Below are 12,610 nucleotides of genomic sequence, written 5' to 3'. Positions count from 1 at the left end.
CAGCGCCATTTTCCCCTTGCACAGTGTATGACGAAGGAGACATAAGGTCTCAGGGACAAAGGTTACAGACAGGACACTGCAGACTGCTGAGACCGCAAAAGGTCAGACAGAGGGAACGATGTTCGAGACAGCCGTGACTTGTCTGAGGGGGAGCATGCTACGTACCCCAGGGTCACACGTGCAGGCAGACTGTGGCTGCCTGCTGGTGGGGAAGTGTGCTCCCTCCGGACCCCACTCACCACTGCGCGATATCCCTACACGCACACACATTTCCCCTTTTTAGGAGGGGAAAAGTGTGTCTTATAGAGCGAAAAATACGGTAGCTAAACAAATTTACATATGAACACCACTACATTGTATGCACTCCGTACATTTAAAATTGCTTTTACCCTTTGAGTTTTTTGATGTGAAGGAGTGACCCCTGAGTGAAATACTTTCCACACTCCATACATTTAAATGGGTTTCCCCGTTTGTTGATGTTTTGCATGGGTTCTATTATCAGTGAAAGTCTTTCCCTGGGTGAGTTTGTTGATGCAAAGTAAGTTGTGCCTTCTAACAAACTCTCCATACATCTAAACGACTAAACAACAACAACAACACCCTGTGTGAGTTTGCTCATGTGAACTAAGGCTTGACTTCTCATTCCACACATTCAATTTGTTTCTCTCCCGTGTGAGTTCGTTGATGTACTCTTAAGTGATCGACTTTTACTAAACCCCTTTTCACACGCCATACATTTAAATGTGAATTTGTCTGGTGTATAGTAAGGTTTTATTTCAATCTGAACTATGTTTCACACGTCAAACAACCCTAGAATAAAGCAGTTTCCTGAACACTGAACAGGTCCTTTATGGATCAAAAAGGAACAATTATGTAAATATACAACCTGAGGCCACTGTGGGTACAAGGATGGGGCTGCATATGTGGGGCTGGAGCTGTGTGTCTTGTATTTCCCATTATTTTTGCACATTTTTAATGCCAATACAAAAATTAAATAAAAATTTAAAAGGTATTGGTATGTCAGTGATCTATATTGGAATCATAGAATCTACTGTCAAACAGCTCTTACTGCCAGAAAGTTTTTCCGTATGTTTAGTCGGAATCTCCTTCCCTAAAACATGAAGCCATTGGTTCGAGTGAGTCCTTGTTAACTCTTTTTGTTAACCCATTTCCTACCTCAAGTATTTGGGAGGGAGGGGAAGCTGTTGGGATACTGCCAGGGAGACAAAGTCCATCATGACTCCACGTCGTCTCCAGACGTCCATCGATCTCCCGTAGACACGCAGTATCAGCAATTAGTGACATGAGCTCCAGAAATAGCTTGCCACATTCCAGAGCCGATGCATGCTCTATCAGCAGATAATGCACAGCGAAAGATGCACTCAGGAGAGCATTATTTACAAGTTTATTTCTGCGTTGATCAGAACAAAGAAAAACATGACTGCCTGCTTCAGTGTTCCGGCACAGAGAGAGAAACGAAAGCAATGACACAACAGAAACATCCTGTGAAACAGGAAATATGCAGGCTGTGACACAAACATTCTGCTCCCTTTTAAGGTGGAACGGAAATATCCTAACAGAAGGTTCATCTCCAAGGTGGATTCTTTAAAGTTTATAAAGGCTTAGCCGAATCCTTTGCTATTCAATCTCAGAAATCACGTGTTGGTGTCCCTGTGTCAATTCTCTGAGAGCATGCAAGACGGGGGCACCGTCGGAAGCCATTTCAACACACCACGACGTGACCGGCTTCTCTCTCCCCCTGTGGTTCCTTTGATGGCTCTTTAGCTTATACTTATCGTGAAACCTCTTCCCGCACTCGGGGCACTGATACGGCTTTTCCCCCGTGTGCATTCTCTGGTGTGTGAGAAGGCGCGATTTTTCGTAAAAGCTCCTGCTGCATTCCAAGCAGTTGTAGGGTTTGTCTCCTGCGTGAATCCTCTGGTGCGACTTCAGGTTGGACGTCCGATGGAAGCTCTTCCCGCACACCGAGCACCGATACGGTTTCTCCCCTGTGTGGATCCTTTCGTGGGAGGTCAGCTGCGAGTGCCGAATGAAGCTCTTGCCGCACACCAGGCATTTATGAGGCTTGTCCTTTGAATAAATTAACTGGTGCAGGTTCAGGCCTGACTTGTCGCAAAAGTTCCGGCAGCACACGGAACAGCTGTAGGGTTTCTCTCCCGTGTGTTTCCTTAGGTGGGCAGTGAGGCTCGTGTTCCGACTGAAGCTCTTCCCGCACTCGAAGCGGTGATACGGCCTCTCTCCTGTGTGGGTTCTCTGATGTGATGTGAAGTTGGCACGCTGCCGAAAGCTCTTTCCGCACAATGAGCACTGATATGGCTTTTCGCCCGTGTGGATTGTCTGATGAGTAGCGAGGTGTGCGCTCTGCCTAAAGCTCACCCCGCACTCCAAACATCTGTGTTGCTTCAGACTCGTGTGGATTCTCCTATGAACACTGAGATCTGGTTTGTAGCTGAAGTGTTTCCCACACACGGGGCAGATATTCCTTTTCTTTCCCTTGGGATTGTGTTCCTGAACTGGAACTTCGTGGAGGTTAATCCCTGGCCAATATGTCTTCTTGCCTTCCTCTGCTGGGTTTTTCTTCTGCTTATTCTCTCCTCCTGGAGTCCTGAAGTTCTCTTCCATCTCCTGAATCTTGCTTCCCCCTACTGGCCTGGCATATTGGTCTCCATGTTTCTCATCCCCCCCCATCACCTGCTGAAATCAGACAGAGAAACCTGGTAAGAGCACAGCAGGAGAAAAAAACATTATTATTATTATTATTATTATTATTATTATTATTATTATTACCCTGCCCTTCACCCAAAGATACCATGGTAGGTTACAGAAATTAAAACATTTAAAAAGTTTAAAACAACTCACAATCACAGAAATAAGGAGGATACAGCAGTTATACTAGATCTAGGTTTAGTTATACTAGATCTAGGTTTCAAACAGAAGTGATTGAAGGGAAAGTGAAATTACTGAAGGCCGCATATAGCATACTATTAGAATGGGAGACGAAAGATGAAGAGGTAAAATCAGTTATGATTAAATGGGCCAAGATGTAGGTCACAACATTATGATGGAAGATTGGGTTAAATTATGGAAAACTGACTTAAAATTTACAGATTGTTCCCTATTGAAGGAGAATTACATGAAGATGATGTACAGATGGTACACAACACCAGTGCAGCTAGGGAAAATGTACAAAACTAGTTCAAACATATGTTGGAAGTGTAAGGAAAAGGAGGGAACATTTTATCATATGTGGTGGGATTGTAAAGTAATTTTAAAAATTTGGGAAATGATATACAATGAACTGAAGAAAATGTTCCATTTAACATTTGTTAAAAAAAAACCGAGGCATTTTTGTTGGGGATTGTAGGGAAAGACCTGCCAAAAAAGTTGAAAAACATCTTCATGTATGCGACAACGGCCTCGAGAGTTCTGGTAGCACAAGGATGGAAGACTGAAGAAATCCCAACTAAAGAATCATGGCAAGAAAAAATGGTGGATTATGCAGAACTGGCAAAATTGACATACAAGCTACGGGACAAGGATAACTGTGACTTTAAGGATGAATGGGAACCTTTCACAAAGTATTTGAAGACACAACAAAGCGAACTGGACTCTTTGGCAGGTTTTGAATAAACATCCACAATTTTTTTTTATTTTTACTGATAATAATTAGCTAAACAGTTGGAGGATCTATACAACTCTGTAACATGCAGAAAATAGCATTATTGGAGAAACCAAGGACTGGAACTGAGGGAAGTCGGGGGGTGGGGGGATGGGGGGGTTTTGTGGGGGGAGGAAAAATGGGGGGGGGAATAAGGATATGTTTTTGGAAAATATGTTTTGTTATAACTTTGAATAAAAAAAATATAAAAAATACAGCAAACCCACAATTTACGCTCACTTTATTTGCACAAGTGACTGAAAAATAAGCAAACAAATTTGAAAGATGCGGGGGGAAATTTGGAGATGGTTCTGTCTGAGAGCACGGCCACTCCTCAACTGGCGGGAAAGCTAAAAAGCAGGGAACGTGTGCTCCCACCCAGAAACATGTGCTTGCACCAAAAGGACTTTGCTTGCACCGAAAGGCTCTCTCCCTCTCTAAGCAAGCTTCAAACCTTCCACAGCCAGCGAAGGAATTCAAAGCCAGCACCGGTTGGCTTCACGGTTTTAAGAACCACTTCAACCACACGTCCGGGGAGGCTGCATGTCAGTGCAAGGAGGAGTCAAATACATCCCCTCCTGAGCCCTTAAAACACCGGATAAACAACAAGGGATATGTGCCGGAACAAGTTATCCGTGGGGGGAAATGCCTGAATAAAGTCTGACTGATGGGGAATTTGGTGCGAGCCTCCATCCTTGACCCCCCAGAGGAATTTCTCCCACAAGGATACGGGTCAAGAGGAGTCCAAGTCTTGCTGAACTACCTCAAGTCAGAGCACAGAGGGGATCGATTCTTACCCAGAGAGGCCACATTCCAAGAGTTCTCCAAGGTGACTTCTCTGTGCAGGGATTTCTGCCGTGTGCTGAGTAGGGCCCACTCCTTGTTGCTGAAATACACAGCCACATCCTCGAAGGTCACCAAATCCTGGAAGGGGGAGCAGACATCCCTTAGGAACAGACGATCCCAAGGAACGGACTCCCTCAGGAGATGGTGGCCATCTTTCAATTTAGTTGAAATTCCTGCATTGCATGGGATTGTATAATGTTTTATAATGTTGCACTATTTTAGTGTTGTTAGCCGCCCTGAGCCCAGCTTCGGCTGGGGAGGGCGGGATATAAATAAAAATTATTATTATTATTATTATTATTATTATTATTGAACTAGATGACCTTTGGGGGGTGCCTGCCAACTCTACAACACATCCAAAGTTACAAGATTCCCATGAATCTCTGGACTTCCTACTTTCCCCTCCATGGGTTCTGTTGTTAAATCTTTTCTACTGCCTCTTTTTAAAAATAATCCAAATTTATATACCGTATTTTTCGCCCTATAGGACGCACCATCCCATAAGGCGCACCTAGTTTTTTGGGGGGAAATAAAGGGGGGGAAATTATTTTTTCCTGAGCTTCCTCCGACCCCAGCCCCCAAACAGGCAGCTCTCTGCAAGCCGTGGGAGCCCAGCGCTGGCTCCCGCTGCTTGCTGAGAGGTCCGCGAAGCCTGGACGCGCTGATCTCAGCGCGCGCAGGCTTCAGCATGCAGGCAACTCTCCGCAAGCAGGTCCGCGAAGCCTGGACGCGCTGAGCTCAGCGTGCGCAGGCTTCAGCATGCAGGCAACTCTCGCTGCTTGTGGAGAGGTCCGCGAAGCCTGGAGAGCGAGAGGGGACGGTGCGCACCGACCCCTCTCGCTCTCCAGGCTTCAGCGAAAGCCTGCATTCGACCCATAGGACACACACACATTTCCCCTTCATTTTTGGAGGGGGAAAAGTGCGTCCTATAGGGCGAAAAATATGGTAACTTAGTTGTGTCCATAGTTCTCGTTACATTACAAGTGTTATTGCAGTCCCGCTAACATTTTGAAATGCTTCAAGGTAAATTATAATTTTCCCTCATTCCTTATTAAAGTTTTGGTCTTCCTGGTTCCTGAGCTTTCCAGTCAGTTTTGCTATTTCAGCATAACCCATCAACTTAATTTGCAATTCTTCTCTGGTAGGGACTTTATCTTCTTTCCATCTCTGGGCTAACAACATCTGCACAGCTGTCGTCACATACATTAAAAAGTCTTTTCTGTTCCCTTAGAAATTCAGCACCTACAATTCCTAATAGAAAAGCCTCTGGGTTTGTTGTTTTTTTGGTAAAAGTTATTTTAAACATTTTTTTCAGTTCATTGTCTCATCATTTCCCAGAATGCTTTTATTATCTTACACTTCCACCACATATGATAAAAGGTCCCTTCTTTTTCTTTACATTTCCAACAGGTATTTGTACCTATGGTTCTACGATTCTATGCAGCCCTTCATATGAGAAATACTGGGTTATGGTTGGGGGAATCATAGCAGGCAAAACGCCCCCCCCCCGTGTGCCCCCTTGTCCTCAGACAGTTATTTCCCTTGTTGCAAAGGGTTAAATAAATACCTGATACCATCAAGGTGTGCTCAAAAATCACAGACGCAGCAATGGAGAAAAAGAAAGAAAGATTTACTGCTGACAGCAATAAGACCCAGCAGAAATTGGTTTCCAAAGACTGGGTGTGAAGCTCTGGTACTTTGGGTTTACAGTGGTACCTCTGGTTACATACTTAATTCGTTCTGGAGGTCCGTTCTTAACCTGAAACTGTTCTTAACCTGAAGCAGCACTTTAGCTAATGGGGCCTCCTGCTTCTGCTGTGCCGCCAGAGACGGTTTCTGTTCTCATCCTGAAGAAAAGTTCTTAACCCGAGATAATATTTCAGGGTTAGCGGAGTCTGTAACCTGAAGCGTATGTAACCCAAGGTACCACTGTATATATCTTTTTCCAAACAGCATTAAACATTACATATTCATAAATTGCAGCAAAATCAAACCAATGAGCTTGGACACAGCCCTTCCTAAATCCTCCTATGTCCATTTACAGATCACTTCTGTTTTTTTCCATATATGTACTCAGGATATCACTAATTGCTTCTACTTTATTATCAGCAAGCAAGCGGGGGAAAATCCCCTTTTGGCAGGCAAATCCAAAATCCCCCCTTTTGTTAGCAAGACATCTGCGTAAGATGGAAAGTACCCAACTTCAGACATCCTGCTTTGTCAGGTCCTGGTGACCATCTCATGAGCATGAGGAATGTTCCTTACAGATTGCAAATGCAGCTAAATATATTTTTGTTTTCTGCAAGCACAGCAGCAAGAGAGAGACAACATTTGATTCTTAGCATTTAGGCACTTTTAGCATTAAGCATTTTTAAGATAAAAGGTAAAGGTACCCCTGCCCATACGGGCCAGTCTTGACAGACTCTAGGGTTGTGCGCTCATCTCACTCTAGAGGCTGGGAGCCAGCGCTGTCCACAGACACTTCCGGGTCACGTGGCCAGCGTGACAAAGCTGCTCTGGCAAAACCGGCACCAGAGCAGCACACGGAAACGCCGTTTACCTTCCCGCCAGTAAGCGGTCCCTATTTATCTACTTGCACTTAAGAGTGCTTTCGAACTGCTAGGTGGGCAGGCATTGGGACCGAGCGACGGGAGCGCACCCCGCCACGGAGATTCGAACCGCGACCTTTCGATCGGCAAGTCCTAAGCGCTGAGAATTTTACCACCCGCATCCCTATTTTTAAGATACATGACAGCATGTGAGGCACAAGGGTATACCTGTTATACCTTCTTTGAGTAGCCTTGCCACACCCTACCTGAGCTGGCTGTACATCTGCCGCTTCCACACCACCACAAAGAGGAGGCATTTCCAGGGGTATGCAGGACATCCCTCGGGGCCCTGCGAGGTGGCGGAAACAGAACGCTGAAAGCAGGCTGGGACTCTGGGAGAGGCTGGGCACAAAACACAGGCACTCGCTAGGAAAAGATGGCCTGAGCACATGTGATGAAAAAGTTGGTTGTGCTGGACAGGTTGGATCCAACAAGCGTTTCTTTTTTCCCCTTCCTTTTTTCCCCTGCCAGCAAATAGTTAACAAATGGCAGCCTCTGATTGGCTGTGGTTCCAGGAGGGAGAGTTTAAAAGGAGAGGGTTTCAGAAGAGGCAGTTAGTTGAGAGGGTTGAAACAAAATTTAAAAATTCCATAAAGAAGGCTGATCGCCGAAGAATGGATCCTTTTGAATTCTGGTGCTGGAGGAGACACTTGAGAGTCCCATGGACCGCAAGAAGAGCAAACCTATCCATCCTGAAGGAAATCAGCCCTGAGTGCGCACTGGAAGGACAGATCCTGAAGCTGAGGCTCCAATACTTTGGCCACCTCATGAGAAGAGAAGACTCACTGGAAAAGACCCTGATGTTGGGAAAGATGGAGGGCACAAGGAGAAGGGGACGACGGAGGACGAGATGGTTGGATAGTGTTCTCAAAGCTACCAGCATGAGTTTGACCAAACTGTGGGAGGCAGTGGAAGACAGGAGTGCCTGGCGTGCTCTGGTCCATGGGGTCACGAAGAGTCGGACACGACTAAACAACAACAACACCACCACCACCACCACCAGTGTACAAGTAGTTTTGTCATTTCTGTGCACTCTGGTTTTCACCAATGTTGCGCCAGAAGCGGTTTAGTCCTGCTGGCCATGTGACCCGGAAAAGCTGTCTGTGGAGTGCCTGGCGTACTCTGGTCCATGAGGTCACGAAGAGTCGGACACAACTAAACGACTAAACAACAACAACAACAAGAAACACCTTAGAGACCAACTAAGTTTGTTATTGGGATGAGCTTTCGTGTGCATGCACACTTCTTCAGAAAGCTGATACCAATAACAAACTTAGTTGGTCTCTAAGGTGCTACTGGGAGAAATTTTTTATATTGTTTCGACTACGGCAGACCAACACAGCTACCTACCTATATTGAGAGGGTTGGTTGAGGTGGGCTGGAATTGAGGTTGGAGAGGCTGGGAGATAGGTAAGGAGACAGGTTAGGGGGCAGGTTGAGGTATAAAGAGTGAATGGGAGGGAGAGTTGGTTCTGGAAAAACAACTTCCACTCTGAGCATATTGTGAAGGACAGAGTGTGGTGTCCTGTAGGTGGAACAGACCAGAATTTTACAGGGAGGCAGAGGTTGAGGCAAGAGAAGTAGGAGCTGGAAAGGAACAGCCTACTCGGGACTCAAATCTAGTCTGGAGGGGAGAGATTCTTCTAAGGAAAAGAGGCAACTCCCAAACCCAGTGAAGGGTGTGTGGGTGTGTGGGTGTGTGGGTGTGTGGAGAGAGCCCTTGGGTCTATTATTTAAAGTACCTCAGGAGCAGAATTGATGAAGAGGGTGGATAACTGAAAGAAACTATCACCGTATAAAGGAACCAAACCTTTAAGGTAAAAACGACTGAGAATGAATTAAAGTGAAACTGCACTTATACCAAAAGGGCAGAAGCATATCTATTAGGAATTTTGAATAAGGACATTCCCAATGACAAAATTAACATATTTCTGTATGCAACAACGGCAGCGAGAATGTTGGTAGCCAGTCATTGGAAAGGAAATTATATCCCAACAAAGGGGGAATAGATAAGTAAACTTTGTGAGTACCTGGAGTTAGCAAAATTGATGGATTTAATAAGGCATAAATCAAAAATTATAATTCAGAAACAATAGAAATGTTTAAATGATTATTTATACAAGCAGGGCTCAAATACGAAAGTTTGGTTGTGTCTAGACTAACCTTGTGAAGAATACAGAGATGATTATGAAAGAATTTAAGAAAGGGAAATGACCGAAGAACAGATGTAAATGCGAGCAAGATAACTAAGAGACATGCGGTGAATGCGGTGGAAGTCTTAAAATATTTTAACTAAGATTATATACTGTAGTGTTTGAAGCAAGAATTTGTTAATATTTTCCTTTTTCTTCTTCTGTCTGCTTTCTTATAACTTTTCTTCTTTTTCTCTTATTAGTTTTCATTTTGGAAAATATGTATATAAGGGTGTTTACAGTGCTATGTATCGTTTTTTGTTCTTTTTGTTGTCTTTTTACTGAAAAAAATCAATAAAAAATTATTAATTTAAATAAAAAAATGTGAAACTGCACTGTATTCCTGAAGTAACCTGAGTTGAGTACATTTGTGTTTATTTACTATCTTGCCTTAAATAGATCTTTATTGCTTATTTAAAGAAAACCTGTCTGAGACTCCAACTTACTAGCTACCCCCTCACAAAGGTCCCCGGGCGCAGGATACCCCGGGCTAGAATTCTAAGGGGAAAGGGAAATAAACCTTTGGGTAAAGGATTGTTCAGTGAGGTGGGGGCAATTTATCCGAGTGAGAGCGGGCCAAACACCAGGAGCGCATGGCACCAATCCTGGCCAGACTGCATTAGTTTCTGGGCTGGTTTTGACCTATAAAGACTTGTGCTGTGGCTCAAGACCACAACACCTCAAGGAGAGCCTCTCCCCGTATGGGAGGTATAAAAGGTAAAGGGACCCCTTACCATTAGGTCCAGTTGTGGCCGACTCTGGGGTTGCGGCGCTGAAGGCAGCACTGTTTAGGGAAGTTTTTAATACTGTATTGTTTTTATCATTTGATTGGAAGCCGCCCAGAGTGGCTGGGGAAACTCAGCCAGATGGGCAGGGTATAAATAATAAATTATTATTATTATTATTATTATTATTATTATTATTATTATTATTGTTGTTATTATTATATCTCGCTTTATTGGACGAGGGAGCCAGCGTACAGCTTCTGGGTCATGTGGCCAGCATGACTAAGCCGCTTCTGGCGAACCAGAGCAGCGCACGGAAACACCGTTTACCTTCTCGCCGGAGAGGTACCTATTTATCTACTTGCACTTTGACGTGCTTTCGAACTGCTAGGTTGGCAGGAGCTGGGACCCTTACCCAATGAATCATTCCGACTTTGTACCTCCTGGGCGATGCCCCACGAGAGGGGCTTTGCACAACGGTCAGTTGGGTCCTTCTCTGACTCGCGGGAATCAACGGCCACATCTAAGGACCGGCTTTGCACCTGAAACAGAAGCAAGTAACCCAGACAGGGAACAGGGAGAGGAAGTTAGGAAGGACAGTACAAACCAAGCAATGGATTCTCACCCTCCTCCCTCAAGTCTTCTGGCAAAACTCTATTGCAGAAACCAGTGGAGCTGTGAGGCGGAAAGAGGACCTTCTTCGTGGCTATAGTAAATGTTATAAAGGGTTAATCCCATTTAAAGATTGTGTGTATTCCCATGCTGGGACTTCCGGGTGAAGGACGAATAACCAATCTATACCTGTATTAAGAACATAAGGGCCTGCTGGATCAGGCCAACGGCACATCGAGCCTTATGAGGAATGGATAATAATAATAATAATAATAATAATAATAATAATAATAATAATTTTATTATTTATACCCCGCCCATCTGGGCACCAGACTTTTAGAAGACATCTGAAGGCAGCCCTGTTCAGGGAAGTTTTTAATATGTGACATTTTAGTGTATTTTTCATCTTTGTTGGAAGCCACCCAGAGTGGCTGGGGAAACCCAGCCAGATGGGCAGGGTACAAATAAAAAATTATTATTATTATTATTATTATTATTATTATTATTATTATTATTAAAAATTAAAATCTTCCCTAAAGAGGGCTGCCCTCAGATGCCTTCTAAAAGTCTGGTAGTTGTTGTTCTCTTTGACATCTGGTGGGAGGGCATTCCACAGGGTGGGCGCCACTACCGATAAGGCCCTCTGCCTGGTTCCCTGTAACTTGACGTCTCGCAGTGAGGGAACTGCCAGAAGGCCCTTGGCGCTGGACCTCAGTGTCCGGGCAGAACGATGGGGGTGGAGATGCTCCTTCAGGTATACTGGGCCGAGGCCATTTAGGGCTTTAAAGGTCAGCACCAACACTTTGAATTGTGCTCGGAAATGTACTGGGAGCCAATGTAGGTCTTTCAAGACCGGTGTTATGTGGTCTCGGCGGCTGCCCCCAGTCACCAGTCTATCTGCCGCATTCTGGATTAGTTGTAGTTTCCCAGTCACCTTCAAAGGTAGCCCCACGTAGAGTCCATTGCAGTAGTCCAAGCAGGAGATAACTAGAGTGGACAGTCTGGCAAGGCAGTCTGCAGGCAGGTAGGGTCTCAGCCTACGTACCAGATGGAGCTGGTAAGCAGCTGCCCTGGACACAGAATTGACCTGCACCTCCATGGACAGCTGTGAGTCCAGAATGACTCCCAGGCTACGCACCTGGTCCTTCAGAGGTACAGTTACCCCATTCAGGACCAGGGAGTCCCCCACACCCACCCACCTCCTTTCCCCCCTAAACAGTACTTCTGTCTTATCAGGATTCAACCTCAATCTGTTAGCCGCCATCCATCCTCCAACCGCCTCCAGCCACTCACACAGGACCTTCACCGCATTCACTGGTTGAAGGAGCTGGGTATGTTTAGCCCGGAAAAGAGGAGATATGATAGCCATCTTCAAATATCTCAAGGGCTGTCACATGCAGGGAACAAGCTGGTTTTCTCCTGCTCTGGAGAGTAGGACTGAAACCCATGGTTTCAAGTTACAAAAAACGAGATTCCGACTAAATCTATGGGGGGAAATTCTAACAGTTAAGAGCTGTTTCCCTCGGGAGCTTGTGGACTCTCCTTCCTTGGAGGTTTTTAAGCAGAGGTTGGGTGGCCAACTGTCATGGATGCTTTAGCTGAGATTCCTGCATTGCAGGGGGGGGGGGGGTTGGACTAGAAATTAGCCTTTCTCAACCTGTGGGTCCCCAGATGTTGTTGAACTACAATCCCATCACCCCTAGCTAGCAAGGCCAGAGCTCAGAGATGATGGGAGTTGTAGTCCAACAACATCTGGGGACCCACAGGTTGAGAACCGCTGGACTAGAATAAGCTTGGGAGGTCCCTTCCAACTCTACAGTGGGAAACCAGCAAGCTAGACCGAAGGATTTAACCCTTAGCGAGTCTGGCTTTTTTGGGCGGGGGAGGTCTTTGCACAGGGAGAGATCAGACGGAGGAAGGGAATCAACCAGGGAGAGGCGATCACTC

At 45.3% G+C, this 12,610-nt stretch overlaps 1 protein-coding gene across 3 annotated transcripts; it reads right to left on the bottom strand.

Moving 5' to 3' along the window:
• Window positions 1–1,585: 1,585 nt before the first annotated feature.
• LOC310670692 (uncharacterized protein) lies at window positions 1,586–10,940 on the bottom strand. 3 transcript variants are annotated; one of them, XM_083426369.1, is made up of 4 exons: window positions 10,492–10,940; window positions 7,341–7,423; window positions 4,477–4,603; window positions 1,586–2,715 (listed from the first exon to the last, which is right to left on the bottom strand). In XM_083426369.1, exons 3-4 carry the CDS (start codon window positions 4,582–4,584, stop codon window positions 1,639–1,641), a joined length of 1,185 nt encoding a protein of 394 aa, XP_083282495.1. In that variant the 5' UTR covers window positions 4,585–4,603; window positions 7,341–7,423; window positions 10,492–10,940; the 3' UTR covers window positions 1,586–1,638. The 3 variants fall into 3 exon arrangements, with proteins under 3 accessions (XP_083282495.1, XP_083282496.1, XP_083282497.1); XM_083426370.1 differs by lacking the exons at window positions 4,477–4,603; window positions 7,341–7,423 and having other exon boundaries at window positions 10,467–10,940; XM_083426371.1 differs by lacking the exons at window positions 4,477–4,603; window positions 7,341–7,423 and having other exon boundaries at window positions 10,492–10,939.
• Between the last annotated feature and the right edge of the window lie 1,670 nt (window positions 10,941–12,610).

This window comes from Podarcis tiliguerta, assembly GCF_965153285.1.
Source record: "Podarcis tiliguerta genome assembly, chromosome: 2".
NCBI lineage: Eukaryota > Metazoa > Chordata > Lepidosauria > Squamata > Lacertidae > Podarcis > Podarcis tiliguerta.
The sequence above is the reverse complement of the archived record's forward strand: the minus strand, read 5'-3'. Positions and strand labels throughout refer to the sequence as shown.

What these genes read in the sequence shown, in the direction of transcription:
- LOC310670692 (XM_083426370.1), bottom strand. Translation starts at nt 10,574, where the DNA reads ATGTGGCCGTTGATTCCCGCGAGTCAGAGAAGGACCCAACTGACCGTT. An exon ending in AAGTCGGAATGATTCATTGG is followed by an intron (nt 2,716 to 10,466) that starts GTAAGGGTCCCA and finishes GTCTGATTTCAG; the next exon opens with CAGGTGATGGGGGGGGATGA.